This window comes from Lagenorhynchus albirostris, chromosome 19 (assembly GCF_949774975.1).
Source record: "Lagenorhynchus albirostris chromosome 19, mLagAlb1.1, whole genome shotgun sequence".
Classification (NCBI taxonomy): Eukaryota; Metazoa; Chordata; class Mammalia; order Artiodactyla; family Delphinidae; genus Lagenorhynchus; species Lagenorhynchus albirostris.
The window spans coordinates 54,194,707-54,221,408 of NC_083113.1; the positions used below are offsets into that span (position 1 = coordinate 54,194,707).

The 26,702-nt window shown below is 41.5% G+C and overlaps 1 protein-coding gene across 3 annotated transcripts; it reads right to left on the reverse strand.

The window, feature by feature from the left end:
- Window positions 1-750: 750 nt before the first annotated feature.
- Window positions 751-24,231, reverse strand: MPHOSPH6 (M-phase phosphoprotein 6). Of its 3 annotated transcripts, XM_060130190.1 has the most exons (8): window positions 24,131-24,220; window positions 22,123-22,199; window positions 18,955-19,067; window positions 13,752-13,842; window positions 11,569-11,663; window positions 3,973-4,064; window positions 3,087-3,126; window positions 751-1,318 (listed from the first exon to the last, which is right to left on the reverse strand). In XM_060130190.1, exons 3-8 carry the CDS (start codon window positions 19,062-19,064, stop codon window positions 1,270-1,272), a joined length of 477 nt encoding a protein of 158 aa, XP_059986173.1. In that variant the 5' UTR covers window positions 19,065-19,067; window positions 22,123-22,199; window positions 24,131-24,220; the 3' UTR covers window positions 751-1,269. The 3 variants fall into 3 exon arrangements, with proteins under 3 accessions (XP_059986173.1, XP_059986171.1, XP_059986172.1); XM_060130188.1 differs by lacking the exon at window positions 22,123-22,199 and having other exon boundaries at window positions 24,131-24,231; XM_060130189.1 differs by lacking the exons at window positions 751-1,318; window positions 3,087-3,126; window positions 3,973-4,064; window positions 22,123-22,199 and adding an exon at window positions 10,415-11,117 and having other exon boundaries at window positions 24,131-24,231.
- Between the last annotated feature and the right edge of the window lie 2,471 nt (window positions 24,232-26,702).

The window sequence follows — 26,702 nt, forward strand, 5'->3', positions numbered from 1 at the left end:
TTAAAATATATCAAGTAATTATTTAATAAATGCAGTGCAAGAAAAAGAGTGAGATGGAGTAGGGAAACTATAGATTAAAAGACACTTGAGAGAAATATCAATGAGTGATTATGTGGAGAACTTATTTGGATCTTGAATTAAGCAAACCGTAAAAAAAAAAATATGACATTTGTTAGGTGAAAAAAAAAATATGACATTTGTTAGATAGGTGAATTGGATATTTTATGATATGAAGAAAATGTTACTTTACATGTGATAATAGTTATTTTAAAAGCCCTTATCTTTTAGACATATATACTAAAATATTTTCAGATGAAATGGTATGACATGATATTTCATTCAAAATAATATAGAGTGGGGTAAGTGGATGGAAGTATAAATGTAACAAGATGGCTGTAAGTAAGTTGTTGAAGCTGGAAAATGGGTACATGGAAACTTATGATACTATTCAGTCTACTTTTTTGTATAGATTTGAAATTCCGCAATAAAAATCTTTGAAAGAAAGTTGCCATCTTTAAACATTCAGTAAGAAATATGAATGTAATCAATACAAATTTTCTAGATAAAAGTCTGTGATCCTTCTCCTTTCCAATCATTCTTTTCTTGATTTTATGTATTATCTATCTATCTATCTATCTACCTATCATCTATCTGTCTGCCTGCCAATCTACCCATACATTGTCAATAACAATTGTTCCAAAGTCTGACTCAGAGTTGCTGTCTCAATTTGGGTTTCCCCAGAAGCAGACCCTGAAATGAAGGTTCAAGTGCAAGCAGTTTATTTTGGAAGTGCAGGAAACGTGCAAACAACATGGATAAATCTCAAAACATTATGCTGAGCAAAAGAACCTGGGTACAAAAAAATACGTACTATAAGATTCCACTTATATGAAATTTTAGAACAGGCAAAACTAACATAATGTGGCAGAAACAGATCAGTGGTTGCCTAAGACAGGAGATCAGGAATTGACCACAGGGAGGAATGAGGGAATTTCTAGGGTAGATGGAAGCAGTCTACATCTCCATTGTGGTGAGGGTTACCCAGGTGAATACTTTTGTCAAAAGTCATCAAACCATAGATTTTAAATGGTTGCATCTTATCACATACACATTATACCTCAATGTTGACTAAGAACAGAAATTCCCTTTACCAGTTGATAGAGTGTCAAAATAAAAGAGACATATAAAATGACCTGACCTTTCAAAAGAGTTACTTTTAAAATCTTCAGCTTGAAGCCAATCTCTTCCTTGGCCCCTTCTCAGGGAAGTTCAGTGAAGAAACAGCTTTCCATACTTCCTCCACCTCTTCATTTTCTTCCTAAGGAAGAAAGGATTTATTCCTCATCAAGGAAATGAAGAGTGAATTTATATTCGACTTTTTACATTCAGAGTTGATTTAATACGAATTAGAATTTTTGGAATAAGACAGTACTAATTCTAACACTTTTAAGTATTAAAGCCAATAAGCTTCCAACATGCATAATTCACATTCACGAGACGGCTTTTCTTAGCTTCGTAATTATTACTTCCTCACACCTTTGGAATCACTGGCATCTATTTCTCATTTTTTTGTAATCTCTTCATCTGGGAGAAGTAAGCTCAGGGAGACTTGAGGCATTTCTTAGTTTTGCTCTTCTGCTCCCAGCTATAAACACTTGGAAACATACAGTTTCTGATTTGAAAATTACTGACTGCCAATCCATGGATGCTGGAGGGTGTTTTGAAACCCTCTGCCGCCACCCAGCTGTCTGCCTCGTCATGAGGACACGTGTTTCAGCCTCACCTTCTTTCACCAGCGAGCCTTCTGGCCCAGTGGTTTCCTACTCGATTCCTGCTGGAAGCTCTAGGGCTTCTGCTACTTTTGCTACAGAGGATAGAATTCACCTCAGAATTGTACATTTGGCCATATGGATTGTAATGTCTAAGAATCCAGATGCCAGCTTTCCCAGAATCAAGGGCATAGAGGCCATAATCTGTTGAACAGTTCTGAAATCAGCTACAGTCTTACCACAAGCTTGTGCAATAACTACCATCCTGCGTAATAACTGGCCAGCCAGCAACCTAACATTCTGGGATTATTTGCTTCCCTTCAAATTTCTCTCCAGCAATATCTGCACTGCAGTTTATCCCACAGAGTTGATTTCTCCCGGCTAATTCGGAGAAACATGTTTTTTCCCTTTCCAAACCTTATTAGCCAATTTACAGCGGTAGCAGGTATTCACAGGGATTCAAGAAAAGATTCCCAACCCTCTCACACTGTTGGTGGGAATGTAAATTGATACAGCCACTATTAGGAACAGTGTGGAGGTTCCTTAAAAAACTAAAAATAGAATTACCATATGATTCAGCAATCCCACTCCTGGGCATATATCCAGAAAACATGAAAACTCTAATTTGAAAAGATACATGCACCCCAATGCATGTATGGCAGCGCTATTTACAATAGCCAAGATAGAGAAGCAACCTAAATGTCCATCGACAAATGAATGGATAAAGAAGATATGGTACCTATATACAATGGAATACTACCCAGCCATAAAAAAGAATGAACTAATGCCATTTGCAGCAACATGGATGGACCTAGAGCAGGGGTCCCCAATCCCTAGGCCGAGGACCGGTATTGGTCCACGGCCTGTTAGGAACAGGGCCACACAGCAGGAGGTGAGCCGCAGGCGAGCGAGTGACGCTTCATCTGCTCCCCATCGTTCCCGATCACTCGCATTACTGCCTGAACCATCGCTCCTATTACTGCCTGAACCATCCCCCCTCCCATCCCTGGAAAAACTGTCTTCCACACAACCAGTCCCTGGTACCAGAAAGGTTTGGGACCGCTGACCTAGAGATTATCATACTAAGTGAAGTAAGACAGACAGAGAAAGACAAATAACATATGATAACACTTACATGTGGAATCTAAAAAAACGATACAAATGAACTTATTTACAAAACAGAAATAGACTCACAGACATAGGAAAAATACTTATGGCTACCAAAGGGGAAAGGGGTGGGGGGAAGGATAAATTAGGAGTTAGGGATTAGCAGATGCATACTACTATATATAAAACAGATAAACAACAAAAACCTACCATATAGCACAGGGAACTACATTCAATATCTTGTAATAACCTATAATGAAAAAGTATATATTGAAATATATAAAATATATATAATTGAATCACTTTTCTCTACACCTGAAACTAACACAACGTTGTAAATCAACTGTAATTCAATTTAAAAAAAAAAAAAGATTCCCGGGACTTCCCTGGTGGTCCAGTGGGTAAGACTCCGCGCTCCCAATGCAGGAGGCCCGGGTTCGATCCCTGGTCAGGGAACTAGATCCTGCATGCATGCCGCAACTAAGAGTCCGCATGCCTCAATTAACGATCCTGCATGCCACAACTAAAACCCGGAGCAGCCTAAATAAATAAATAATAAATAATTTAAAAAAAAGATTCCCGAACTCACTGGCAGCCGGGGAAATGCAGATGAAAGAAACAAAGTGCCACACCTTGTACAGGTAAGATTGGCAAACGTTTTAAAGTTGGTATTTTCATTAGGTATTGCTGCATAACGAAGTGCCCCCCTTAAGATTCTTGGAATCTCTCTTACATAACAAACAAGATCTAGGAGACATACCTTTAAATCTGACATCTCAAAATCAGAAAATGGTCTACAGCTGTATCCTTGACTTTTGACGATTTACCTGAAAATTATTCTAAGACCAAATTTTATTGACAACACTCCAGATTTGATCTTTGCGTTTTCTTACTTTGAGGACCTTTTGCTTGCTAGAAAGACCACCCTTGTCCCTCACATTTCCTCTAAATTCTGCTACAAAACTAAACAGTTCCTTCTGTAGTTCATCTCTCTGGCTTTTTAAAACCATATTTACCTATTTTACCATAGGCAGCCAGAAGAAGCCATCTGTTGCTTTTAACTTTCTACCTGGGAATTTCCCCAGCCAGATCTTACCAGATGGGGTGGGTCCTGGAGTTAATTTCTGGGAAGAATCAGCCTCAGATGCCTTGCATATTCTGTTTGACAGAGAGAGTATAATCTGGTGCCTGGAATAAATCAGAAGGGAGAAGTAAATCCCACACTAAGAATTTTATAATTCTAACCTCCTGGGGAAGGTACTGAAATTCTACTCCATTACTCTTGAAACTTCAACTAAAGACTTCGAATTTGTGAATATATGCCTGCAGATAGAATTATCTCACAAAACAGTGAAGTATGTAAAATCTCTGAGGAGCCAATATTTATTAAATAAATTCACAGAGAGTCACTAAAAACATTTATGTGAGGCTAGGTAAACAGAAAAAAAATTGTTTTTTCCATTCAATTCACTATTATCTTTAAATACCTACTTCTTTACAAAGCCCTACATGAGGGACTTGGTTTGGAACCAAAGAACAGTGAGGCATAATCCCTGCTTTGAAATTAGGTAATATATCATAGAATATGACCTAAATGAATATGTGATGACACAGTTATACTCCAAGTGAGCACTCATCAAATAACTGCTTTTCCAATTTTTTTGTTACCATAGATTGACATGTGAAATCTTTCTTAATACGGGATCACTAATATAGAGAATACCCTATTTATGAAATTAATCATTTATGTTGAAAACAGATTATTAATGTGAATTTAACCCATACCATCTGGAAAAAGTAAATTTAGAAAAAAGGAAATATTAAAAAAATACCAGGTAGTACAATATAATTCTGTGAGATTCTGTTTGGGAACAATTAGGGTCTTATGGGGCTAGGTTGTTTTATGCCTGTTTCCCAATTCTAGTCTTTTGCTTTCCCCTGTAGTGTGACACGAGAGAAAGAGTGTGGGCTTTGAGTTCAGTAAATCTGGGCTCATATACTGCTCTATCACTTAAAAGCTGTGTGACATCAGGTGAGTTACAGAATGTCTTTGTACCTCAGTTTCTTCATGGATAAAATGGAGGCAATAAATTATATCTCCAGTCCACAAGTCAGTGGCTGGCTGAGCGTCAGAACTCAACATTTGTTTAACAAACAAACAGTCGAATAATATCAGAAATATTCCCGGCACTTGGCTGGCATTTAATGACAAATCTTCGCATGCCTGTTGCAGTGGTATGAGTAACTGCTTCTACCTTGCTTCATTTTCCTCCAGGTAACATCTGGGTCCTCCATTACCAGCTCCCTTCTTGGTTAAATACCTGCTAGGGTTTCTGATGATCAAGTGTGGGTTTCTGCTTTGTACTCCTGAGGTAGCTCAGGTTTTCTGTTACCATGGACTCCAGAATCTGGTCTATGGCTCAAACAGCACACTTGTTATTATCCATTTTTAAGTTGTTCCCATCCCAATGAGGTTAAATGAGAATCTGAGGTGGGAGTAGCAAAGGTTCAAGGACCCATCCACTTGGCGTGGGTGTCATATGTGGTAAAGTGACATCAGAACAATGATCAGAGTAGAGGTCGGAGATGGGGACGTGGGTGTGAGAGCTTGCCATGAGTGGGAGAGGAGGAAGACAAGTCGCCGGGAATCATAATCTGCCAATATTTGTCAGGTTGTCATCTTCATTACCTGATGGTCTTGTTTGATCCTGCTGCAATTTTGCAACAACACACGATTACCCCTGCTACTCATGGGCAGACAGGCTTTTCTCCCATCCAGACAATGCGGATGGAAGAGGAATTAGCAAGGGATAGCAACCAGATTAAATACGCCTTACAGAGAACAGTGTGATTTTGCATCTTTTTTCCTGGGGCAAGTGAAAACACAGGCCACATGGAAAACAAGCTAAATATGTTGGAGGGAAACTCCAGGATATAAAATTGAGCTGCTGGCTTGGAAAGTAGTATCCTCTCTGTGTAAATAGTTTCTTTGTCCAAAGAGGGCTAAACAGGGCCCATTTATGGATTAATGACTTTCATAATGATTAAAATTAAAATTAGAACTTACCGTGTAGTGAGAAGCTTATAGCTCTATAAAAACTTACAGAGACACCAAATAATTTTAGTAAACTGCTTATGGAAGGCTATACCTACAGGGAGAGGGGAAGTCAGACCACAGACTCTCTTTTAAGAAGCTGCCAATACACCTTGGACTCAAATGATAAGGCACCTATGTGTTCTCTGAAGCCAGGATTGGGAAAATGTAAGAGTGTTTTGGTAGGCAAGTGGAGACACTGGTATCTTCATAAAAGACATTATACACGGGAAGTTCTCTGGAGATTTTCTTGCAATTACTATTATAGCTATATCTTCTCTCCCTCCCCAAATAGCCCACTTTGATAAAGTTCGTCAACCAACTTGAATGTCGGCGAATGGCTGGTTGTATATGTGTGAAATGATGATTATCTTTTAAATTGAATTTCGTATCCATTAGCCAGTGGTATTCAGTTTTCTTCCCCAAGATCTGGGAGGGCAAAAAGTTTCAGTCGCCTGATTTGGTGGCTTTGTCTCTGTGGCATTAACCACTGAAAGGTCTGCTTCCAGCACAGACAGCTCCCTTAATGGCTGGAGCACAAACATCCCTGATCCCACTGGTGGCATCCTCTTCTTAAATTGGGTGCAGGCTTCCTCAGAGACATGATCAAATCGTTGTATTTTATAGTACGATTAGAAATAAACCTGAGCATTGTGAGACTGAATACACAAATGGACAATGGCCAGACCACATATAAAAACAGAATTTTGATTCATAACTTGCAGCAACCTGCCCAAGAAATCAAACCTTTATAATAAACAACTCAGGAAGCCAGCCTGCTACAAGCCAGACTTGGCAGGAAGTCAGATGGCTATCTCCAGGGACAATCCAGGAAGCTAAAAAATAACTTTGTAACAATCAGCCCCAAATGGTCAGGACTTGGTTAATAACTGACAACTTGCTTAATTTTTCTCCCTATTTCCAATTTGGGACCAACTAAAAAAAATAAAATACAAGACCCTAACCAATGACTTAGGATGCCCTGCTGCTAGTTGGCCGCCTATAACTTTCCCATGCCAACAGCCTCCAATCAAGGCACGCCTAACCCTTCCCTTTTTCCCACTGTAAAGCTTTCCCACTGTCTGTCTGCCTGCCTGAGTCCGCTAAGGCACAAGTGATGGTGGCTGACTCCCTAGCTATACAGCAAGCTCAGAAAAAAGTCTTTGTTTTTTCTCATTTGGTTGGTCATTACTTCCATAACAGTGTGGTTTAAACATGCTCTGTAGGCCAATTGGTTCCCAAATCCATTCACTTAAGAAACATTTATCAAAGCCCTTAATATGAGCCATATCCCTTGCTAGGTGCAGGAGTAAATAAAAAAAAGGTAAGATATAGTTCCTGCCCTAGAGGACAGTAAGTAGCTTGACAACTAAGGGGATGAACATGAATGACTCAGCAACCAAGCCGATGGGCATTACTGTGCTGGGCAGTGTTCTCCAAAAAGTGGTCTGCTAACTTCTGGTTACACGAGATAACTTCCAGGAAGTGGAAAGGGTTGAACGTCTTTACTTTAATAGTTGTAAACTTGAATGCAGATTAGAAAAAGCAGGGTTTCAAGCCATACCGAGCCCATGATTTCAGATATTACTGCTGTAGGATGAGTCTGTATCCGTCAAAATCTAGTCAGGAGATAAAAGCCATCCTTATTTTAACAGGGGAAATCTAATATAAATAATTGTTAATGGGGTACTAAAAAGCTAAAAAGGCAAAAAGAGAATGCTTAAGGTTATCATGCAGGAAGCTGCCACTCTTAGGGAAGAGGCTGAAACTGTTCAATTTTAGAAGCTTGGAGGGCCCTGGAGAGCTGAAATTCAAGACCTCTGACAAGAAGTTGCTGCTCAGGGTCTCGCCTGGCGGTCCAGTGGTTAAGACTTCGCCTGCCAGTTCAGGGGGTGCGGGTTTGATCCCTAGTGGGGAGCTGAGATCCCACATGCCTCAAGGCCAAAAAACCAAAATATAAAACAAAAGCAACACTGTAATAAATTCAATAAAGGCTTCAAAAATGGTCCACATTAAAAAAAAAAACAACTTAAAAAAGCTGCTGCTCACGTAAAACCAGTGTCTCTGAGCTGAGTGGGGGGCCCTGTGGGCCAGGGCACCAGGCAGACATCTGAGGGGCACCAAGTGTTATCAACAACTGTGACTGGAACGCCATCCTTTGCTGGGGTGAAGAGGTATTGTTTGGGGGGGTGGGGGGTGGGCAAAGGAAGAGGAAGCAAAGAGGAAGCAGACAGGAAGGGCCAAGCCCTTTCTTCCCCCTCTAGCTTTGCTGTCTCCTTCTGGGCTCCATCGGCTGAGCCTAGTAAGGAGGCAGCTGGCGAATGAGAAACGGGGTTTGCCTAGTGCCAGCCCAGCATCAGAAGCTGAGTATAGAGGAGTGTTTGAATCTGAGAAACAACAGGTTAATATTTGCAAGTCTGTCCCTTGGGCCATTCAGCATACACGTGCGTGTGAACACATGCACGCACACGCACACTTCTAAACGTGATTAAACTTCCCAGAAGAAAAACTCCATTTCTACCTAACAAATTGCAAACATCCTTTGTACAAAAGATGTTCTTACTCGTTCTCCAAAATCCCAGCAGACATTGTATCCGTTTCTGGGAAACAGCTACACTATTCATCTTATCTCCTGTCAGTTACACCTGGACTTTAGTCATAGACCCATCTGAATATTCTATTATCTCAAGGCTAGGAGCAAAGTTAACCCTCTTTAAAAAAATGTACACAATAATAAGAGGATGGAGGAGAAAGAAGTTAGTACACACACACACCAAGGAAGAAAAGATGTGAAGCTGCTCCGTAATTTGTTCCTGTAATTGGTCGCAAGGCTGTTAAGTGTCGCAAGTTAATAAACTTCATTCTTTCCCTACACACTCCATATTTCCTCTTTCCTCAGCCAGCATCTCAACTGCTCAGGGTTGACACCTGCTAGGGTGACCCAAGACTTCATAACCTAAAGGGCTGAAATCGTTCCCACCTCTGAGGTTGCAGTTTTTCATTAAAATTTGTCATTGGACAGGGAAGTGCTAAGAAGGATGCCCCGGAGAATGCTCTGGGTTTGACATCCTTCTTCATCACCCATTGTGTAGGAACAAAACACATGTCCCTTTGTTCCCAAGATCACATGCACCAGCCAGGAGAGTAAACTTCCTTGCCCACTGATTTACTGGTAAAATGACCAGATTGTTTCAATTTCTGTCTTAATGGGACCACTGTTGTCCTCCCTGGTGGGAGCACACCTTCCTTGGGAACCCAGATCTCCAAACAATGGAGGTCAAAATTGAGGGACAGGAAGCAAAATGCCTAAGTGGGTTATTGGGTGTAACAGTGAGAGGACCCACTCCCTCTGCCTCTGTTGATTCCAGACCATACATTCTGACCATGATGAGAGCAACAGCCCCATCTGAGAGGTCAGTGGTTCAAAACATAAATTACATTTTGTAAGATGGAGTGTTGTACCCCACCTAGGGCCATGACTGAATCTTCAGTAGACCATTCCACCATCCTATTACACCCACTGCTCCTGGGTGTTGGGGTATGTGCTAAGACCAGTGAATTCCAGAGGCACAAGCGCACTGCTCCACTTCTCCTATTGGGAAATGGGTTCAGCTATTGGAAGTAAGGCTGTGCAGAATATCATGAGGGATTCCACAAATCCACGGATTGTGGTGCCAGCGAAGCACTGTGAAAAACTTCAAGCTTCTGCCCAAGGATGTAGGGAGCCAGAAGGTGCACTGTCCTCACCTTCACAATGAATTAGAGTCAGATTAACTTCAAAGTCACAACCTTTACATAACTCAGGACTGAGGTCACAGAGCAATCTGAATCTAAGGAGATTCAGAGAGAGAGGAGAAATGCACCTCATTTAATTGCTGGGAACATAATTACATGAAATCAGTATTTCTTAGATGTCCTAGGTACATATCTCCAGATGGACAGACACACCTACACACTTAATTCCATGGGCTTCTGTATTTACTACTTAGAATAAGGTTCAGATTAGGAGATGGTCTGCTTGGCGGTAAATTCTACTGGGCTGAACTATCAAAAATCGATAATTGTTTTTGACCCATGAAAGGCAATTTCTTTTTTTTTTTTTTTTTTTTTTGCAGTACGCGGGCCTCTCACTGTTGTGGCTTCTCCCGTTGCGGAGCACAGGCTCCGGATGCACAGGGTCAGCGGCCATGGCTCACAGGCCTAGCCACTTCGCGGCATGTGGGATCCTCCCGGACCGGGGCATGAACCCGTGTCCCCTGCATCGGCAGGCGTACTCTCAACCACTGCGCCACCAGGGAAGCCCAAGGCAATTTCTTATGGTTCAACCTAATACATCACCATATTCTAAATTAATGGCTGTTTTTTAAAAGTTACTAATTGGACAAAAGCTCCAATACTGAATTAGACTAAAATTATTATTTGAAAGTATAAGAGAATGAAAAAGTACATGAAAACAGGTATTTATTACAGAACAATCTTTTTTCTTAATTAATTAAAGGCTTTAAACAAAAAAACGTAATTCCACACACTGACATTGACTTGGTAGCATGGAAATATTTCAGCCTGGAGAGGCATGTTTGTTCTTGATGAATTTACATATAATAAATTCTCATGACATTTGATTCCGAAATATATGTATGAACTGACTTGACATGATTATAAACATAAGGGCAATTTAAACACTGGTATCAGTTTACATGAGTCAATTCAAGGTCAGTGACTGGAGAACTATATTAAAAAAAATCTGAGATAAAAAATTTTTTAGGAAGCAACCACGTACCTATGTACAGTTGAAGATCAAGGGTTAAAAATCCACTCTTGATGAATACCATTAAGCAAAGGATGTATAACATCCAACACACATCTGTTCCAAAAACAGCATGTTTCCAAAATTATACATTTCTTTACAAATAAACATTACAGCATTAATAACTATAGAGGAACCAACAGAATGAGTTCCAAAATGTGCTAATTCTCACAAGGCATCCCTGAGCCATATCTTAAGCCATCAGTTTTAATCTTGGGGTTTTAAGAACATCTTCTTTGTTTTAATTGGTTTTATGTCTCCATTTTCATCTTCTTCATAATTGGCACGGTCTCTTTTTTTGGCAAACTTTTTCCCAATTGTCCCCACCAAGGTCTCGTATCTGTTAAGATGATATACAGAACAAGTTTAGTTTCAAATAAAAAAGGTAGGAATCAAGACTTGTCAAGAATATCAAACCAAGTACGTAACAAAGAATAAGAAAAATCAAAACTTTGATTAAAAGAAACCATCTGATTTAAAATTTATGAACTTCTCTATGAACGATTAAATTCTTCACTGTTTTTGTTTTTCCATTATCCTAAATAAACTGAGATGTATATTTTAAAATATGTATTAGAAGCAGCACTAGAAATAAGCCCTCAATTTGCCAGCCTATGACAGGTATAAATCCACCCCAGGCCATGTTAGAAGATGACTAAGCCAAGATGACTTTCTGCTGGGGTACTCCCTTCAAAGGTATGGTAGACCAGTCACCATGCGGAAAGAGTGCACATGTGAGAGCCAGTGAATGCTGGGCTCAGATTATAAAGCTGGTCCAAGGTAACAGTTACCTTCTAGCCATTTCTTCATCTGACACATCGAGCTCCACTGTTTCCTCTTCAACTTCCTCTGCTTTGTTCTTAGCATTCATCTGAAGCATTAATTTCTGAAAAATACAACAATGGGGACTAGCAGGGCTGGAAAAAGCTTGTTAAAGGAACTGGTGTCAAATGTATTTGAAGGTAGAGACACAGAAGCCACAGAATCTACAGGACTAACCAAAATTTATAAGGGATTCTCTATAACACTTTATTCTACAATAAGCAGATAGAAGCCAGCTCTGAATTAAAATAATAATAAGACAAAGTTCCACTAGATTAGACTTACTGTTAATGAATTTAAATGTATTTTAGATCATAAATTTATTAGTTACTTGTGTCTAAAGCAGGCACACTGCTGACACACTCTAGTGACTGGGGGAAAGAAGAAGTAAACTTTCAGATACCTTTTGAACTTCCCAACTTTGAGCCAAATGGGAGAAACACTACAGTCAAGAGTAATTTTAAATGTAGTTTTTGGTGGTGGTTGAGGAAGGGGAGCAGCAAACTGCTGGAAGAACTGGAAGGCTGGCTCTGGTATAATTGGGAGACCTTCCTCACCCCTGAACACGCGGGTGGATAACGCACTGATTTCCACATGATGTCCACGCGTCATGGGTCTCTCCTTCATTTCTTTTTCTCACGTTAACCTTTTCTTGATAGTTATCCTCTGACACACTTAAAAAAAAGGTACACTACCTCTTATCACTAGAAACACATAGATATTAAAAAATGTGTTCTAAGTTCATCCTGCTTGTAATAAAGTAAGTACTCTCAAGTTGGTATCATTCTTTTTATAGCCAGGTACATTGAACTTTTCTCACAATTTATGACAGCTCAGGCCTGCAAGCCAAACAGTTCAAAACCTTTCCCAGAGAGAATATGTTCAGTGTTACAGAGTGCCAGTGATTAAAGTCATTTTCTAATAACTTCCCACGTCAAATTTGGAGGGCCAGATCAACTCTTTTTCCCACTGTATCAGACATACTTTGGAGTCCCTGCCTGCCCAATACCCTAGTCTCTGGGCATCATCCACTCATAATCTTTGCTATCTTTTTTTCCCTTTTACCCCATTGTCCTCTTTGTCTTCCTAATCTAAAGCTTAAGCAGGCCAAAACAAGGAAATATATTAAAAACAAACACTTTGTGTTGATTCTGTGTAAAGTAAATTTAACACCTTAATTATCATATCCCCTCAAAAAGGGAAGAGAAAGAAAACCAACCTACAATCTTTAAATAAACTCTGGCATTTAGTTTGGTTAACTGTGGCTCCTATAAGCATCCTGAGAGAACTGGTTTTCAACCGGGTATGATTTTGCTTGCCAAGGGACCTCTGGCAATGTCTGGATACATTTTTGGGGGTCACAACTGGGGTGTATATATGTATCTAGTGGGTAGAGGGTAGAAGCTAGGGATGCTGCTCAACATCCTACAGTGCACGGAAAGCCCCCACCATAAAGAATAATCTGGCCTCAATTGTCAAAAGTGCCAGGGCTAAGAAACCGTGGCTTCAAGTGATAGTTACAAAACTAAAGCTTTATACCACAAACCTCCATTTGGTCAGTCAAGTACCTGACAGATGGCTTTCAATATATAAGCCAGAGTTCTAATAGTTATTTGTTAAACGAAGGTCTGTGCTTCTCTACAAACCCGAGGCAGGAAAATTAAAATGAACGTCTCAGTTATAAGCTGAATATTTCGTTTTCAGACAAACTTTCCAAAGATTCATTTAAAAATCTATTTACAAGCTTGGATTAAAACCTGTCCATTAAAAAGTCAAATTACTCAAATTTTAAGTAACATTTTTTCCACTAGAAAAGATACATTTATAGATGCCAGAAAATAATTTTTTGTAATAGCATCATATGAATAAAATCCTGACATTCCTGCAAAAGAACTGAGGTAAAATTCTAACACTTAACAGTGGCACTGTCCGGGACTGTATACTGCTATATTAAATTATCTACTCAATTCTATCATAAACCTAGACTGCAATGCCTATAATTTCTTTAAATAGCTATGGCAATAGTTCAAGATTTGTTATTTTCTATATAATGAGGAGAAATGGTATCTGGTTGGGAAAAACCTAAACCCAATTATAAGCAGAAAGAATTCAATTGGAAAAATCTTAAATGTGAAGCAATTATATTTAATACCTCAACCTCAGGATTAAATCCTCTGAATGACATTCTTCCGTAGAGAAGATCTTCACATAACAAGAAACTCTGCTCTTCTATTATGAAACTCCTAGACGAGAAAATAAACCTGTATTAATACCATGACTACTTATAACAAAGCACAGCAAATAAAAGTCAAGATCTCAAATGAAAAATACATCTTATGGTTCTCAGCGGAATCAAGAAAAAATACAGTAATATTTCTGACCTAGGATTAGAAATAAAAACTGATTAATTTGGTCAACAAAAGCATTAGGAGGCAAGAGTGGCAGGGCACCTGAATTTCCCAAAAGTGAAGCAAAGGTTCGTTGACGTTTATACCCTCCACCAAGTTTTTATTAAATCTGCAGAAATTAGTGTCCTAGGTAGCTTTAAAAGAGTGTTTTAATTGGAGCTCTTAGCTGTAAATAACGACTGGCCCTGGATGACTTAAGTAGAGAAGTAATTTATTATAAGGATACTGGTATCTCACAGAATCAATGGGAGAGCTGGATGAGCAGAACTGGAAAATGGGCAGAAACAGGGCAGCTAGGTGGCTGACTCCAAACCAAAATCATGCTACAAAACCACCCTGGTAAAAATGACACTGCTGCTCAGAGGGCATCCAGGAGGCGCTGTTGCCCTGGAAATGTGATGCAAGTGTGAATGTTTCAGTCTCCAAAAGGGATTCTCCCGTGAGTCACCAGTTTATGACCCCAATTCCAGGTAAGCATATCCGACTACAGCCCAGCAATCAACCATAAAGCAAGCCAGGAAAGCAAATACTTGGCCTTTATGGCAGATTGTTCCTTGTCAAGCAATCCTGCCCTGCTTCTTGTCAAGATGCGCTCATTCATTCAGTCACTCGGCAAACCCTTGTTAAACCAAACTGTGTGCCAGGCACTGTTCTAGAGCTGGGGAGACAGCCATTACTGAGAGGCTCTGCTCTCATGGAGGTTACATTCTAGAGGGGGACCAGATAATAAATAACAGACTTATACAATGGATAAACATGAAGAAGGTTATTCCACTCCTGGCCACAAGGGAGCAACTGGTACCAAACCAGCCCGCCGACTGTAACCAAAAAATTTAGGCACATGTTCTCTTGAATTTTTTGTTCAGCCTCTTCCATAATCTAGGGATTCCCTTTCAACCGATCTTGTTTCTTGTGAAGTACAGGTGATAAAACATCACGAATGTCCCCAGTAAATCATCTCCCTCAGGAAAGCACCATACATATGCATTTAAGCATTCACTTAAGTCAAGAGGCGGACCCAAAGGCCAGGAAAGGATTCATAGTAGGGCCACTGGCCCCTCAGAGGGCTTTCCCATGGGTTTCTATTGGCCCAATAACTGTAACATTAATATAGAAAGAAGCATAAGTGGTTTGTTATCTACAGGATAGTTTCAATGATGAGCGACACTAATTCAGTTAGCAAATAAGGGAAATATTCATCTATTTTTGCAGATGAGAAACTACTGCTCAGAAAAAAATAAACAAACTTGCCTCAGGCCACAAATAATATGCACGGCAAAACAGGGCAAAAACTCACTGCTGAGAAACAATTCTCTATGGGACTCTCTCATTTTAGCACACCTTGTGAGTGAGGCACTACATGCCCTTTTGTTCCGAAATATCTTTTTAAGGATAGATGCACAGTGAACAGCTTTGAAAGGCAGAGCTTTGCCTTCATTCTTCCTCTGGAGCAAAGCGCAGACTTGCTTAATCTCCAGTATAATAAAGATAATGCCTCCACTGGAGCCAAGGGCAAGTCTGTTTGCAGTCTAGTATCAAAGACTCAGGTTTCCTAAGCGCAGGACTTTGCTGTGATGCAAACCTACCGTGGGTGCCGCATCATTTTCCCTGGCATTAGGGGAAATGATGCCAATGTGATGCTCATGCTGCTTGCTGTGCTGTGAGTAATAAAGTCCTCTGTCTCTGACTCAGGAATCTCGTACCTTCCACCAGTATCCATGAAACTGTGGCAGGCTAACTTGTCAGTTTGCTAAGTAGGGTCAATCTCAGAGTTCACAGTTCTTAAAGTTCACCAGGCCACAATGCACAAGCACGAGAAGCACAGGAGGCAAAAATACTTTTTAAACAACATCCTATGGCAAAGGAGTAATTAAAATGGCTATACTCACATCCTCTATACCACGGCACATCCTTTCGAGAAAAACCATATAGTCACAACACAGCAAAACTTGGATCTGGTAAATTCTATTCCTAGTATTCCTAAGTATTTTATGTCAGGTTCCCTGGAAACAGACTCTGAGACAGAGTTATGTGCAGAAGTTTTATTGGTGAGTGCTGCGTGGCAGATGCCCCTCTATGGAAACGAAGACTGCAAGACTGGGCTGAGGGAAAAGCTGACTTGCAACGTGGCTATGCCAAGACCTCAGCCCCTACAAGAAACTCTAGGAAGCCCTGCAGTTGTTCCAAGCTGACACAAAGAAGCCAGACCCTCATTCCCCTACATAGCCTGGTCACTGGCCAGGGGTGTCCTATAAGGGGAGGTATGAACACTGAACAGTCCTAACAGTCACTGGGTTATAGCCCAGTGCAGCTGAATGGCAACCTCTAGACTCCCAGAGCACAATGGAATCTCCAGTTTCACAGATAGTAGTAACCCTCTGCAATAATTCAGATGACAATACCAAGTAAAGATTCACAGACACAAATGAGCAAAAAGAGTGGGTGAATTTCATAATATTCAAGTATAAGGAAACACATATACTGCTAACATTTCTTGTGTTTTATGCCGGGCACTGTGCTCACTGCTTCACATACATTATCTCATTTACTTTTCATAATGTAAGTGACAGATACTATTATCACACCCAATATACAAATGACAAGACAGGTTCAATAACTTGCCCAAGATCCCAAGTAAGCAAGTAGCAGAGATGGGCATCAAACCCAGGTCTGCCTGTCTCCAGAGCCCATGCACTTAATTAACCAATCCATTCCACTGTCTCCCTATTTGGGGTGTTAAAACACACACACCCCAGGGACATACCATCCATTTACCCCTCCAGATCTATTCCCCACTCTCCCCGCCCCCCATCAATGCCTTGGGAGGCTGATCTGAATGTAGTACATGGAAGGGCTCCTTTGCTGTCTGGAACGGCTGGCTCCCTTCCTATGGGATTACTTGGGCTGGCCGTGCCCTCAAATAAAGGTAGCAGCTCTTGTAAGATGCTCTCTCCACACAGTCTGTCTTGAGATTCAGTAACCATTCCCTCCTCTTGATCCTCCAGGCCTGGAGTGGAAATTATTTCTACTATACAAGCCACCAAGGTGATGCACTGTCCACAGTGGCTTCCCTACACCTGCTCACACTTTGTTGGTCTCTGTTATACACTCCTCAAACTACCCAATTTGACAGTGTCATCTCTTCCTGCCAACATCCTAAACTGATAATTCGTTCCTATACATAAATAGGACACTGAATGATGGCAAAAGGTTATTATTTACTGCTATGGTCTGAATGTTTGTCCCCCCCCACCCCCAAATTCATATGTTAAAATCCTAACCCTCAAAGATGATGGTACTAGGAGGTGAGGCCTTTGGAAAGTACATAAGTCATGAGCGTGGGGTTTCATGAAGGGTTTAGGGCCTTAGGAAAGAGACCCCACAGAGATCCCTAGCTACTTCCACCAGGTGAGGACACAGCAAGAAGGCGCTGGCTATGAACCAGGAAGAGGGCCATCATCAAAACATGACCATGCTGGTATCCTGATCTTAAAATTCCAGCCTCCAGAACTGTGAGAAATAAATTTCTGTTGTTCATGAGCTTCCCAGCCTGTAGTATTTTGTTATAGTACCTGAACAGACTGAGACACCTACCTCCCTAGGAAAGGAATCTAGAGGTCATTTTTCTGGGACTAACATGCTGTGTTGGGGGAAAAAAAACAATACTGAAAACAGGATACAAACTGTCTTGCTTTTCAATAAAAGCCAAGTAACAAAACATGTGGCAAAACTTTGAGCAAGTTTAGCCAAGGCATAAAATTAAATCATAGCTCCTTACCAGTAACGGTCCCTTCCTACCAGCCCCTGCTCCCAAATCCATACCATCTTCAGCATCATCTTCGCCTTCCTCACTAACATCTTGCTTCCTCTGAGAAGCAAGAGAAAAGCAAGTTGAGAAGCAAGCAGAGAAAACAAAGTACCTTCCTTCCATCCCTCCTGGTGGGACGTACTTTCTATCTTTAGAGAAGCATGTCTAACCTTCCAGAAAAGATTCAGAAAAAGCCCACCAAATGAATCATGGAAAACAATGTGTTAAAAAGAAAATAAATTACAAGGTATGGAAAGGAAAGACATAAATGGGCCTGGAGACAATAAGCAGCATCTTCAGTCATTTGACAAAATTTGAATAAAACTGCCACACCACAGATGTTACCAAGGTAAGAAAAGCATCAAGGAGAAATGATAAGTAGCTTCCAGAAGAATTTAGAAAAATTAATTGACGATGTGAATCCTTCACTCCTTCATTCAAAATTTATCATGCATCAACCAAGCTTAGAGGTGGAAGAGAAATGATCTAGTGTGTTATCAAGCTTCAGTAACGACTAGCTGGTGACCCTGGCCTAGTTACCCTCCCTTAAGCTTCAGTTTCATCAACTATAAAATGGATGGAATGATAGTAGCCAGCTCTCAAGTTTGCTATGAGGATTAAATAATTAAGAGATGTAAAGTGCTTAACCAAGTTCCTAGAACACACTATAGACTCAATTAATCTTAGCTAAGATGACTGGTATTAATAGCAAAAATTAAAAAAAAGAAAATAAACAAAACATTCTTGACCTGCCTTTACAAAGCTCAGCCTAATGGAGAACTCTGTTACTGAAACAAAACTGGAGAGGCTTGAAGAACACATCTAATCTTCAGAACTTAATATGATACAGAGCACATTACTGATTCTCATAAAAGGTCTCCAGTTATTACCAGAGATATACAGGCTGGATTCCTTTATTCAATGTAAAAAAAAAGAATGGTGTTATAAATGATGGCCAAGGATCAATAAAAATGTATAAATCAAACCAGAACTCTTACAGACTTAATAATTTTAAAAAATTTGCAAGTCTAGTTCAAGAAACTGAATAGATACTATTTCATGGGTTTTATGTCATGCAATGATCAATCACATTTACAGGGATTTCCCTTTGAACGCCCAAAGTGTCATCAAAAACCTACTCTTTCTCTTTAAGCTCGGGCAAATCCAAATACCAGTGCTCTTCACTAATGATTTTCTTTTCTTCCTCTTCTAGTTGTTTCTTGGTTTCTGAGTCCAGTCCCCTTTGCATGAACTGTCAAAACGAAACAAAATCAGTGTCAGCAACTATTTCTCCCAGCTTACAGTTGAGGAAAACTCAACCTGCCCTCCCTCATTTCTCTGGAAAGCCTGTCTCATGGGTGGGGGTGGGGTGACCAAGCAGCTTAGCCCTGCCCTTGACAACACCACTTCAGGAGGGAGCCTGCTAGAGCACATAAAAAGCAACATGTGTACTTCCTTTAGAAGACTTTAAAAGAGCTTTACCACATTTTAGTTTTTCTAATTTAATAAAACAGGCAAAAACCCCCAACTGTACTCAATAAGTATCATGTTAAATATTTCAGTTTTACATAATAGCCAGTGAGCAAGGGCTAAGACAAAAGGCTGATCCACAGAGCAGGACAGGCAGGTTGAGACAGAAAGTGAGGGGGGCACAAAGGAGAGGATGCTCAGTACTATCCGAACGTCTCTCTGACCTGGGAAGCCCATCGGCCTTTGCACCTGCTGACCTGGATTTGTAATGCCCTTCTCAAGGTCTTCCACCTGGCCAACTTCTAGCCCTTCTGACATAGGTAAGGCTACTCCATCTCTGTAAAATCGTCCCTGACAGCTGCAGGCGAAATCAGCATCTCTCTCCTAGAAGCTTCCCATGGCAGCTTCAACTAGTCTCAGGACATTTTAATTTCTTGAGTATCTGTTTTTTCTGAAGACCTTCAGGGCAGGGACTGTGTTTGGATCATCTCCATCAGTACCAGCATGACGAATGATGCATTGTAAGGGCTCTGTGAACACAGATGGCCGCAAAGCTGTATCTGTAACCCCACTGCTCTTCACTTACATCTATCTTCTGAAACGCTCATCAACTCTACGGCTGCACTTTATTCTAAAATCTGCAGAAGCTCAACTCAAAACAGGCCAGTCCTGCTGTTAGTCTCTTCCTAGCACAAACAATAACTATATTTCCTCAGGAGACAGACGAACAAACCAAGAAGTTAACTGCAGCAAAATGATGAAGTATCAATATGGGAAAAAATAAATTCAGAAAACATCCAGGAGCACCCCAGAAGTTAGGTCTAGGGTTCCATTAATCCCCATTTATTTCCCTTATCCAGGCTCCATATTACTTTCCCCTCTACTCCAGCTCTTCCAAAAACACAAGCATTTTTAGGCATAAGGGCTTTACCAATGGCTACAAAATGAAATGACAAGACTTGAAAAATGTTCACAAATACAGTGATAACATCAAGTTCTGATGATGATGTAGAGAAACTGGATCACTCCTACACTGCTGGTGGGAAAGTAAAATGGTATAACCTCTGTGGAAAATAGCTTGACAATTTCTTACACAAGTAAACATCGACTTACCGTAGAACCCAGCAACTGTCCTCTTGGGTATTTATCCCAGGGAATGAAAACTTACATTCACTCAAAAAGTTATACAAGAATATTCACAGCAGCTCTATATGCAACAGCCCCAAACTGGAAACAACCAAAATACTCTTCAAGAGGTGAATGGTTAAGTATATGGTACATCCATAGCACAGAATATTACTCAGCAATAAAAAGGAACTACTGATTGACTCAATAACCTAGAAGGATCTCAAGTGAATTATGCTGAGTGAAAAAAGTCAATCTCAAAAGGTTACACATTGTAATGATTACATTTATACAACATCTTTGAAGTCACACAATTATAGGAATGGGGAACAGATCTGTGGTTGTCAGAGGTTAGGCATGATAGAAGGGAGTGGGCGTGGCTACAAAGGGGTCGCTCAAGGGAACTTGGTGGTGACGGAACAATTCTGTATCCTGAATGTGGTAATGGTTACATGAATCTACACACGATAAACACGCTCACATACACCTGCCCCCACACATGAAGGAGTGCATGTAAAACAGTGAAATCTGAGCAGGCTCTGTGGATTGTACCACTGTCCATTTCCTGGCTTTGCACTGTACTCTAGCAATATAAGACAGGGAGGTGAAGTGTGCATGGCATCTCTCTACATTTTTTGCAACTTCTTGTGAATCTATCATTATTTTAAATAAACATAAAAGAAATGTTTGCAATCTATCTAAAGTGTTTTGTAGTCCTCATCCTTTCACCTCTGTGTCTATAGCCTCACCATAGGAAAGAAGAATTGGCAATTTCTGTAATGCATACCCTGTACTTCCCACTCCTCTGCCTCTGCTACTCAACATCATGCTTCAATTTTCTGCCTGGCAAAATATTTCTCTGGGAAGGCCCAGAGCATGTGTCCTTTGGGCCTTCCCTGACTTTTCTGGCCAAGCTCTTCTCAGGTCTGTTCCCATAAAAGAATACCTTTCCCTCCTTTTAAGACAGCCTTATGAACACTGGCTCATTATGCTTTTCCTGTGCCTCCCAAAAGACTAAAATTATGAATAGTAGACCATGTCTTTTGTTCATCTTGTATTACTGGTACTCAGGCAGTACTTGGTACCTGAGAGGAACTCAATAAATTTTCTCTGAACGTGAGTCTAGACTTGTCTTATTTTTCCAGATTCCCTTTCTTGGATGGCTCTCTTTAAACCTAGATGCTTCATTTCATCACTTATACTCTTGGTGGTGAAACTCATCAGTCCTGCTCAACTGCCCTTTTACCTCCTAATTTTAGTCAGGTAGATATTATTTATGGTATACAAAATACACACACACACACATATACACATTCTGTACACATGGAAAGGACAGATCATCCTGTGAATATGAATCAAGAAACTGCCCAATTCTCCTGACTCTACAGCATCTAAGAACATACTCTAAACATTGTGATTTAACTTTACTCACAACTGACGGCCTACGGCAGGTCTCACAAACTAGTACAGTCCTTAGGCTGGATGTATATTGTTGTAAATAAAGCTTTACTAGAACAAGGTCATATTCATTTGCCTCTGAGCCACAATGGAAGAGCTGAGTAGTTGTAACAGTGGCCGTTTGGCCCACAAGACTAAAGTCTCTTTACAGAAAAAATTCACTAATTTCTCTCTTAAGAGTCCAAAAGAGCTAAAATCACAAGTAAGTACCCTCTCTACAACCGTTCCATCATACTGACAGCCCTTCCACCTACCTCCTTTACTTTCTACTTCTGCTCAGGATCACCCTCCAGCCCCCAATAGCTGACCAAGACAGAGGAATTCGAGTACGCTAGCAAACAAATGAGTCAACCTTAAATCCTCAACTCTCTCATTCTTACTCTACAATTAGCTCTGGCTGAACAGCTATGCTAGATAAGGAAACCGAATGCAGCTGCTCCATTGCTTCTCAAAGGATACCCCACTCTATCTGTATACACTGTGTCTGCTGGTATCCTGCCAGTAAGTTCTTTCTCATCAATGACTGAAGTTGCTAACCCACATAGAGAACCTGTGTAATTTTTTTCTCTCTCTTTTGCTTCCAATGTCCAGTTGTGTCTTCCCCAATCACTCAAGTAGGGGTGGATAATTTTTTTAAGTTAACTTCTTCCTTCCTAATTGAAGAGTCAGATAGTTGGTCTGAGCCCTAATTACCCAGCACATCTTCACTTGACTTATTCCAAGAGCTAAAACAACTGCTAAAATCTTTTCAATGTCTGCTTTGCCAGTCCACTTCTCTGAAACTTACATGATGTTACAAACCATAAGCAAAAATAAAAACTCTGTTCAGTAATGATTCAAATGTTGCTAATATGCTTGAAAGAAGTACTTTAGAAATGATAAATTATGCTATGATTTACCCTGCACCCTCACTCTCCCTATTCATCCCTAGTTACACCCTAGCGCATCTCCATTCATGTCTTGCACACGCAACATTTACTCTCCAGTCTTTCAAAACATTACTCATGCCTTGCTTCCCTTCACTGGAAATTCCATTATTCTGTAAACATGACAGCTAACATTCTGCATCTATGAGTGGTGTTCAGCAACAAGCAGTACAGATAGTAATTAAGAGCAGGGGCTTTGAAGCCAGACTGCCTGAGTTTAAGTCCTGCCAATACTCTTTATTGCTGTGTAACTTTGGGCAAGTTACCTACTTCTTGTTTCAGGTGCCTCAGCTGTAAGAGAGGGATAATAATCGTGCCCACCGCAAAGGGTTATTACGTGGATTTCACACGTTATAATATGCAAAGCACTGAATGTCTACCACATAGTATGTTTGCCACTACTATTAAGTTTTAAGGCTTGGGTGTTTCTCTTGTTTTAATTCCTGTATTCATTTCATACACCCTTGTCTTCCCCCACACAACCCTGAAATTATTTGGTTAAACTGATTCAATTTCAAATCTGAAAATCACTTTTCTTTCAAGTTGGGTGACATAATTCACTTTCACCTCAACTGTTAAAATTCTCTCCATTCCCACCATCATCTGAAACCCCTCACCCAGATCATTAGTTCTAGCTGGTCGTTATGACTGCAGTTTGGTCCCTTGTCGGGTCTTTCTTTCACCAATGTATTCTCCACTGGACAGTTAAAGTAACGATGAAAAGTAAAAAGCACAGCTCATGATACTTTCCCCGGTGCGCAACTGCTTCCCAATGCTCACAAGACAAAGAAAAAAATCCTTAACCTGGCCTAAAATTTCTTGCATCTTGTGATTACTGTCTCCTTTTCCGGGCCCATTTCTTGCTACTTGCCTTCCAGACATACTGAATGACCTCTAGTTCTTGGAAATAACGGCTTTTTGGGGTTTTGCCTCTCAGACTTCTGAACTCGCTTTCCCCACAGTCTCTGCCGCTATGTACCCAACCCTCCCACCTACCCTTCACTCTCTACTAGACGCCATTTCCCTCAGAAGCCCAAGTAAGTTCCAGGGGCTTCCGGCGACTCTAGCATCACTGCACTTAGTACACTGCATCCTAAACTGCCTGCTTAGGCGTCTCTCCTATCCGGCCGCGGGCTTTAAAAGAGAATCCGACGGATTTATAATCCGGTTCCCAGTGCCTAACTCAGAGCAGGCGCTAAGTGAATGAACGAGCGCGAGAGCTGGAGGTCCTCCGGGGCCTCTCGAATGCCCCCATACGCCCGCCACCTCGGCTCTAGCCAGGTCTGGAAGACCGGGTACTCCCGCCGCCCGACCCGCATCCCTCGCGTCCCCGCACCTTCATGCGCAGCAGGTTCTTGGACAACTTAGTTTTGCGTTCGGCCGCCATACTGAGCACCGCTGCGGCCGCGCTCCGCCACTAGGTCCGCCGCGCATGCGCGATGCTGCGTGCGCGTGAGCGCCTGCTTACGTACATCGCGTCGTGCCGCCCCGTGGCTCCGCCCCCGTTTTTCGCGCTTCAGCTTGGCCCGCGCTTTTCGCGCGTCGCCTCAGGGAGCGCTCGCCTAGTGAAGAAGCTCAGGGGAGAGGCGCGGCCGCCAAAGCAGGAGTGACAGCGACTTGACGCCGGGAGGGAGACCCCAAAGAGGCCGCAGCCACAGAAGGCCGGAGTCCTGGCCGCTGTCGGCCTTCCCCGTGGGCTTCGACCGGGCCCCTCAGGCCGCGCACCGGCTGAGCGCCGCCCGCCTCACGGACCCAGTCCTGCCTCGCCGACCCAGTCACCCTGGTGAGACCTTTGAGATAGTTGCCACAGCAGCCGTCGCCCCCCCGCCCCCCGACCGTTTCTTTCACGTGTTTCTAACGTGGCTGGCGGGCTTTCTATGTTCTGCATCACTTTACGTGTCATAAGTTCATTTTATATCCTCGATAACCCTATGGGGCGGTCATTATCCCCTTGTTACAGTTGAGTAAACTGAGGTACAGGCAGGTTCCAGAACTAGCCCAAAGCCAGAGGGAGGGAGGTGGGGGATGAACCCAGGCGGCCTGGCCGCAGAATGGCCCTTACAAACAGTGTTAAATCCACCTGTTAACTGGTGTGTGCGTCTCTGAACCTGAATGATCTGTCAACGAGGAAGGATAGGAAGAGGTAGATGTCAAAGACATATGAGCATGAGAACATGACCTTGTTTTAATCCGAGGAATTCAAAGAACGTTGCCAAGTTGATACTTTTAATGCTCCGTGTATCACCTAAAGACAGTTCTCACGCCGTTCACATCTGCCACACTTTGGAAAACACCCAGCCTAGTAGCTTTTCCACTGATAGCGTGCACTGTATGCCGAATTCTTATGCTGGGTGTCCCACGTGTATTATTTTATTTAATCCTTATAAGAACTCTGAAGAAGGTATTCGTTTGGGAACCTGAGGCCCAGAGAGGTTAAGGGACTTACCAGAGTTTACACAGCTAGTAAGTGTTAGAGCTGAGGTTGACCAGAGAGCTGACACATGAATAAAACATGGCCATGCCCTGGCAGGTTTTCTCAGAAAGTCATGATAATGTGGTAAGTGGTTATAGAAACTTACTCATTCACATGTGCGTGTGAAACACTGGGCGAATCTCTGAGCTACACTAGTGTGTAAAAACACATGACCTCCCTTTCCTGGAGCTGACATTCTGCTGAGTGCCATGGCAGAAAGAAAATGATGATGTGATAGAGTGACTTGTAGGGTTACATTAGTTAAGGTGATCTGGGATGGCTCTTGTCAGATGATATTGCCAAGGCTTGAAAGCTGAGAAAAACCTGTTGGATGAAGGGTTGGAGGAAGGGTTGGAGGTAGAGTGTACCAAGAAGAGGGAATAGCGACTGTAAAGGTCCTGAAATGAGAACGAGATGAGTTGTCATAGAGTTTACCAAGTGGGAACAATAGAGGTGATCCCATGTAATGGGTTGAATTGTGTCCCTCCAAAATTCATCAGAATTTTGTTTCAGAATGTGGCTGTATTTGGAAACAGGACCTGTAAAGAGGTGATTAAGTTAAAGTGAGGCCACTGCCCTTAGAGTGGATCCCAATGTAATCTGACTGGTGTCCTTATAAGAAGAAATTTGAACACACAGGGAGATAACCAGGAATGCACATGTACAGGGGGAAAGACACAGTGAGAAGGTGGCCATTTGAAAGCCAAGGAGAGAGGCCTCAGAAGAAACCAAACCTGCCTATGCCTTCATCTTGAACTTCCAGCCTCCAGAACTGTGAGAAAATAAAGTTTTGTGGTTTAAGCCACCTGGTCATAACTGTTTTGTTATGGGAGCCCTAGCAGACTAATATGACACAAAATTAGGTATTGATTACAGTTATAATAAGAGCCCTACCTGAAAAGTATGGGGCTCATGAGAGGGTATAGCAAGGGCACCTAAACCATTCTGGCCTGGAAAAGGGAAGGACTCTTAAAAGTGGGACATTTAAGTTGAGATCTGAAAGGAGAGGAGTTAGCCTGGGGAAAGGCCTTCCAATCATTTAGTTTTGTGCCTCCGTAACTCCCATATATCCACAGAAAACTTTTCATCTTGCAAAACTGAAACTCTACCCATTGAACGATAACTCCTCATTCCCTCCTCCCCTGGTAACCACTATACCACTTCCTGCCTCTGTGAATTTGACTTCTGTTCAGGATTTTGAAAGAGGTTCTGTGGGAGCAAAGATGAAGAAGGGATCCATTCTGTAGTCTGCATCTGGGAAACAGAGCTGACTATGAATATGATCTTGAAGGATAGGCACATGTCTTATCAGCTTAAGAGGAAAGCAATTCTTGACAGAAGTAAGAGCATATGTACACCAGCTAAGGATGCTAGAAGCTCCAGACCTTCCCTCTGGACCTCTGTTGTTACCAGTCTACTTTCACACTGGATTCTG